The sequence below is a fragment of the Eumetopias jubatus genome, unplaced genomic scaffold (genome assembly GCF_037043125.1).
Source record: "Eumetopias jubatus isolate StellerSeaLion01/CBP00866 unplaced genomic scaffold, mEumJub1_p1.0 scaffold_11, whole genome shotgun sequence".
Lineage (NCBI taxonomy): Eukaryota > Metazoa > Chordata > Mammalia > Carnivora > Otariidae > Eumetopias > Eumetopias jubatus.
Genome location: NW_028274817.1, coordinates 40,108,035 through 40,115,538, shown reverse-complemented (window position 1 = coordinate 40,115,538; position 7,504 = coordinate 40,108,035). Strand labels below are relative to the sequence as shown.

Sequence of the window (7,504 nt, the reverse complement as noted above, 5' to 3'; positions counted from 1 at the left end):
TTAGATTATTATAGAAGTCTGGGACAACTCCTAGCTGGCTAAATGTAGTTGCCACCCTTCCTTCTCCCTTGAGAAGGACCTGATCCTGATTGAGGCCATCCGTACTTCTTGGGGAGGCTGCAGTTCTGGTCTTGGTCACAAGATGGCACTTGCCAGGTTTCCTGAATTTCTCCAGACAACCATTTTTACGAAGTAGGCAAACAAAGCGATGAAACATATTTTGTATTTGTGAACTATGAGACAGCATATCGAATGTAATTGAAATTCTGTTGAAAAATTATATATTTAAAGAAGGAAAAATCCACATGATGATGTGAGGATTCAAACAAAGGTCTACGGTCTGGCTCAGAGTAGACACAGGGTACTTGTTATTTTCTTTCCTCTTGTCCCCACCTCACAGTTTTCCTGAGAGCAATTATTTCAACATGAACCAGATAGCATAACAGTATCACAGACAGAGAATTTAAAATAATAAGAATAAGAAGGGAAAAAAAAACATATCTAAATTGCAGATAAGATTTTATCTTAGTGTAGAATTCCACTGCCCTAGGGAAAACATTAGGGGCACCAAAGTCCCACGGTATCTAATAACATAGAGTCCCTGACACACCACTGCGGCCTCTTCCACCTCTGTCAGTATGTACATAAATTTACTCCTTAGTACTCATGTGCAATAATAAGGGCATGTTCTTGAATTTGAGATATTATAAAGCCATTTCTCCACTTCTCATGCCCCACCTTACATTACGTTGCATTTTTCTCCTCACCAAACATTGTTCTTTCTTTTCTCTCTTCTCTGTTTGCAACTGCTCACTTCAACCTTGGCAAAACAATTTTATTTGCTGATACTTTTCTTCTTTCCTTTTCCCTATTCTAGTATCCTCCATATTGTCCCATTCAAACAACGTGTTCACACATCCTTGGGAAATTCAGCTGGAGAAGAACAGGCCACACGGGCTTTATACCTTTTGTAGTTCTAAGACAAAAGAGGCTTTGTCAGAGTATTGCTTTTGGTAGAAACTGCCTTAGCAGTGTCAAGAATAGCCAGACACCTCAAGTTCTGATAGTAACCTCTTGGCACACATATCTAAATCGTAATGGATGCTGGGTATGTCCTGTGCAATTGGAAAGACCAGTTATGGCCAGCAAAAGTTTTGTCTAGATCTGAGATGTCATCAAACAGTAAGAGAAAAAAGACATTTTCCCTGGAAGTTCAAATACTCTCACTGGATGAAAAAATTAAAGTGGAAAGCACAGAAACAAAGATTCTAAGTAAATCTCGAATTGAAGCCATTGCCTCCTCACTAGCAGCACAGTCAGAAGTCAGTGCTCCACCTAAAGAGGAAACAGCCTATGAAAGGTCACTAAAAGTGGCACTGGATATTCTGAATGAAAGAACAAATTTGAGTCAAGCAAGCAGTTCAGATGAAGAAGCAACCACTACTCTGTCTCAAAATGATCCACAAAAGCTTTCTGATTCACCCCCTCATAAAAAGTATCGGAAGCATGAAGGAGATGATGGAGATGAAGGAGACCTATCAAAGTGTCTTGAGGAAAGTGAAACCGCAACATCCCTGTTAGGAGCTAATTTAGAGAATAATGATTCCCTGTGTGATGATAAATCACAGGTGCATGCAACCATTGATACTCTTGCAACTGAAATGGAAACAAAGTCATCAGAAAACTCCAGCTGGTATGAAACTTTTCCTTCCCTTTCAGAAGATGAGGATGAAAAGGAAAGCAAGAAAAAGATTGATATCTCAGCAGTTATGCCTCTGTATTCCACAATCAAAAAAGAGGATGTATGCGTTAAAGATGAAAAGTTCACTCCAACTTGGCCATCAGACACCTTCACTGTGCCCAAAGCTGTGAAAGAGGAGGCACAGGATATTTGCCCAGAGACCCTGGGAGTTTCCTCTGAATGCTCTACCTTCTCAGAGAATATTGAAGATCCTGGAGAAGGCCCTTCAAATCCGTGCTCAAGTACCAGCCAGAATCAACCTGTAGAATCAGAAGCAGGTGCTGCGGCATTGCCCAGGCATTGTTCATGGGAATGTCAGGTTTCACTTAGTGCCTCTAACCGTGTCCTGGATTATTCACTCCTTCTTATGAATAATGAAAGAGATCTTCAGAGACTGGATTTCGAAGAACTTGGGGAAGAACTTCAGGCTTCTGATAAGTCAGCACAGCTAAATCCTATTGATACTTCCGTATTAGATGACAACGACGAAGATGAAGAACTTCCACGCTTTGTTTTTAATTATGAGCCTCGTTCATTTGAAACAGGAATGATAGTCTGGTTTAAATATCAGAAATATCCATTTTGGCCAGCAGTGGTGAAAAGCATCAGGCGAAAAGAAAGAAAAGCAAGTGTGCTTTTTGTTGAGGCAAGCATGAATCCTGAAAAGAGAGGCATTAGGGTGCCTTTTAGAAGATTAAAGAAATTTGATTGTAAAGAGAAACAAGCACTAGTGGAGAAAGCCAGGGAGGAATACAGTGAAAGTATTGACTGGTGCATCTCGCTGATTTGTGACTACAGAGTTAGACTAGGTTGTGGTTCTTTTGCGGGCTCTTTCCTTGAGTATTACGCTGCTGATATTAGTTATCCACTTAGAAAAGTAATCAAACAGGACACCTTTAGGAACTTATTCCCAAAGCTGCATAATGAGAATTCTGCAGAACAGATGGTTGTGACTTCCCAGACCAAGAAAATGTCCTTCCAGAAAATTCTTCCTGACCGAATGAAGGCTGCTCGGGACCGAGCCAACAAGAACCTAGTGGACTTCATTGTGAATGCAAAGGGAACAGAGAACCATCTTCTAGCCATTTTAAAAGGCACAAAAGGGTCCAGGTGGCTGAAGTCATTTTTGAATGCAAATAGGTTCACTCCCTGTATTGAAACATACTTTGAGGATGAAGATCAGTTGGATGAGGTGGTGAAATATTTACAAGAAATCTACAAACAAATAGATAAAAAAATGCTGACTCTGATAAGAGATGATAAAATTAAATTTATCCTGGAAGTTCTTCTGCCAGAAGCAATCATTTGTTCAATTTCTGCTGTTGATGGATTAGATTACAAGGCAGCTGAAGCAAAGTATCTAAAGGGACCATCCCTAGGATACAGGGAAAGAGAATTATTTGATGCAAAAATCTTATTTGAAAAGAGACGGAAACCATTAACAAATGAAGCTCGTTAAATCTCTTGAAGTCCAAACCATAACTGGAAACTTTCATAGATATTAGTTTTAAAAAGTTGCTGAACAATTCTAACATATATTTTCCAGAAATGGGAGAGTTTGGGTACTGTGTTCACTTTTTTTTGCCATCTCTAGGATTTGTGAGTATTACCACATCTTGATTTCCTTTTCTTAACGCTCCTTCAGTCAGTTTTATTAACATATCAGCAGTTCTACTTTCCCATACATTTTTAGAATGCATAATTCCTAAATTATTTTTAAGGGAAAGTACTGTTTTGTTTTTTGACTTTTTTTGTGTCTCTGCTGTATAGTTAAATACAGTGTGCACAATCATTTTAATATTAAAATTGCACTGGTGTTAGATATTAAGGGAGATAATTAGAAAACTAGTCTAAAGAACATCACATATATTTTTTGCTTAATTTTTATAAAATATTAGGTTTTCTCTTAAGATAGTTGAATTATTTTTCCTGCCATGCCTATTTATTTTTGGAAAAAAAATAACTCTGAAACATGGAACCAAAGATAGAGAGATGCTTTGCTATATATTATATTTAACGGCAATTGTTTTTGCAAGAAAACAGTCTGGAATTCAAAAATAAATAGATTACCTGCATGCAGTCTATATGTGTGTGAATAACATCTCAGCATGCAGAAAATAATTTTGACAGCCTTGAACAGGATTGTTCATTTTACGTTTCTCTGAAATTCCGTTTATGAGAGTGTCTGTTATTCAATAGCTGAATGGTTTCTTAAAACAGGCTGTCTTCATTACTAACAGTGACTGTATCTTAATATAGCCTTCTGACCACATGTGGAAGGCAGCTAGAATCATTGTATTCACAGTCTGGCTACTCTAGATGGATGAGTCCAGGCTGATTGCTTAAGAGCCCATCTAGTTTGATATAAACTATAGAAAATGCAAGCACTTTGTTCTGAGTCTTGTATCTCTGAATACATAGTCATTTGTTTCAAACCAAGCAATCTTTATCATCTGGCTTATTCGTAAAATAGTTCAAGTTGGTTCCAATAATATAAATGCCAACTGGTAAGTTATTCCAGGCTACTAGAAAGAGTAGATAGACCAGAATCTGTGAATTTGGAAATGGGTCACAGAAAAAGCCTCCATTTGTCCAAAGTTGACAATTATCTGAATGTTTCAAAATAAACAAAAGTTAATGTTTGAAGCCAATGAAGTGTTTATTCTAACTTGAAACAAGACTTCAGTGAGAATAAATTTTAGGAGAGCTACTTTATTTTAAAACCTTGACATAAATATAAATGCTAAAGGCTTAACATGAACCTGTCTGCATTTTTACTGATTGAGGCAAGTGTCACTCTTGGGGTTTTGTTACATGGCCACATGTTTATGTAAAATTTGCAAATGTTTGATGTTTTGATTTGCAATAAAGCTATTATATCTTTCACCTTGGATGGTCACTTTGTCATACTTCAGATTGTGCAGCTACATAAGTGGTGTTTCTGTGGAAAAAAAATATATATATACACACACATATATATATTTATAATTTGTTTGAAATTTTTGCCTGCTGTAGTTGTCATAAGTTTAACACTTGTTATATGTTATCATTATAAATAAATATTCATTACCATGATTGATTTTGTATTATTTTAAAAGAGAGCCATCTAAATTGTATAAGCTTCAGAATCCACAGAACCTTGTTTGGACCCTGCCTGACAAAGACCAAGTCTCCTTGGGCATACAGCCTATACCAATCTACATAGCTCCCTCAAGATGCTGAGATATATTTGACAACAGATATCACCACACTATATGTGGATCTTATACCTTGGGAAAACACTGTATTTACTCTATAAAATTGTGTTCCCTTGATTCCAATCTGTTACCCACCTTCAGTTTTCTCAGTGGAGCCAACCCTATCACTTGGTTCTAATATTTTCTTTACTACCTCATTCATTCATTCATACAATTGTGAGTCAAGAGAGCAAACAATGTGTGGTTTAAAGCCCAGGTCTGAGCATTTAAGGTGACCCCAATGACAGGGTCAGATTTAGGGTGAGCCAGATGACAATCTAATTTCTAAAATGACTAGGATGCATTACATCATAATAGAAATATTTATTAATCTTGTGGACAGCTCGTATTTGAAAACCAGAGCCAGAAGCTTCCCCATATTTGTGAGTTCCTGGATATATGGTTTGGGGTAAAGGGGGGGTACATGATTATTCCTGGGATTTCATGTTGTGGCACTTATTGAAGTGAGGGAGATGTGCCTCAGACATGCATCTATATTCTCTTTGGGTTTTTTAAAGATTTTATTTATTTGAGAGAGTGAGAGAGCACAAATGGGGAGAAGAGGGAGAAGCAGGCTCCCCACTGAGCAGGGAGCCCCACCTGGGGCTTGATCCCAGGACCCTGAGATCATGACCCGAGCCGAAGGCAGCCACTTAATGGACTGAGCCACCCAGGCGCCCTGAATATTCTCTTTAAATGAATTGGCATTTGGGGTGTGGAAGTGGATGAGCTTGGCTTCCAACTCTGTGGATTCTGAATTACCTTTCAGCCTGAGTGGTTGCAGAGGCAGGCCCTAAGACTGCGTTAATCTGAATCTAACCTAGGTTTGTATGTCTGGTGGAAATGCCCAACCTGTCATCTATGCTAACCCATTAGGTTAAAGAGACCTTCATCTCCTTCAGTCATAAGGCAGACTGCTGAATATAAGGCACAGATTCTAATTGTAAGTTTAGAAGAGCTGCATGGAAACTCCATTCACATTCACAGGTCTCTATATCAATGTATGTATTCTAATAAAGAGTAGAACTCTGAGAACTGGAATGGTGATAAGTGTGAGAATCTTGAATATCTACAATCCCCTGAACCCTCAGCTTGGCAAAAGCAGCCCCCTAACCCTTGCTATTGGAGAGCAGCTTCCCTGTTCATGAAGACAAGGCAATAAACTCATCTAAGGGACCTACCTCAAAAGACTACTTAATCTTACCCAACATCCATATTTTTCATTGCTTCCAACTCAGAAGAGTAAGGTATAACACAGCACAAGGAGCAAAATAGTCTCTGTGTAGGTGGAAAATCCAGAATGAACTACATGGACTGGCTAATATGTAATAGCATGGACTGGAATAATAGATTTTAAAATTGCCTTTAAGGATGACAAATTAGCAAGGAAGGAGGCAGAATATAAGTAAATATAGGAGAGTACTTACTGACTTGGGAACACAAAACTGTAACTCAGAATTCAGTGATCTGGAGCTGCCTTAATATACTACTCAGGTGACATCTTTAAGTGTGGACAACAACCTATCATAAATGAGGTAGTAATACTGGAACTTTCTTGACAGATGCTGAAGAATTGGTGAAAAGATCAAAGGGAGTGAAGGTATTAGAAATGATTTATATTGTGAGACAAGAGGACCTATCTCTAACCTATTTTCCTTGAAAGGGCAGAGGAGAGACTACTATAATGACTCTGTTGGTGAAGGGAAACACATTTTTTATTTTATTTTTTAGATTTCTTATTTAGAGAGAGAGCATGAGCGGGGGGGAGGAGGGGAGGGGAGAATCTCAAGCAGATGCCACGCTCAGCATGGAGCCCAACATGGGGCTCCATCTCACAACCCTGAGATCATGACCTGAGCTGAAATCAAGAGTCAGATGCTTAACTGACTGAACCACCCAGGCACCCTGGGGAAACACATTTTTTTAGAAGCTCAATGTTGGCTCTCCTCTGCAAACCATGATTAGAAGTAAACTATGTTGCAATAAAGACGATAAGATTCAAAAATGACAGGGCCCAGGTGGTGACACAAAACTTCAGGGGCAAGTTGGGTATCATTACCATAATGGAAAACAAGGTCAGAGTGGAGTGGGGCTATTTTGACTGACAGAAATCTGTGGCAACGCCTTACAGATAGTATTCCAAGGCTAAATGTATGTACAGCTGACGGAGGTATTATGTCCTTTGTACAAAAAGAAAAACATGAGACTTGACAAGTCAAAGCCTGATGTTAACAGCTGTGGTGGAATATCATGGTCCCCCACCAAGTTTTCAGATCTATAGTGCAAGTTGTCTCACTACTCAGGCCATATGACTTAGCATATCCAATAGTGCTTACAGTATCTATGGTGGATAAGGATGTACTATCTAGTCATTCTAAGCCATAATATGGGAGTTGCAACACAGAATCCTGAGGTTATGAACAAAAGCCATACACCCTATACCAGTTATTTTAAAAAGTTATTTATTTATTGTTATTTATTATTTATTGTTATTTAAAAAACAGCTCCTTGTATGCTATTAAAAACT

The 7,504-nt window shown here is 38.4% G+C and overlaps 1 protein-coding gene across 1 annotated transcript; it reads left to right on the top strand.

The window, feature by feature from the left end:
• Positions 1–1,097: 1,097 nt before the first annotated feature.
• Positions 1,098–3,200, top strand: PWWP3B (PWWP domain containing 3B). Its single transcript, XM_028091950.1, has one exon. The coding sequence runs from the start codon at positions 1,098–1,100 to the stop codon at positions 3,198–3,200; it is 2,103 nt and encodes a 700-aa protein (XP_027947751.1).
• The last annotated feature ends 4,304 nt before the right edge of the window (positions 3,201–7,504 follow it).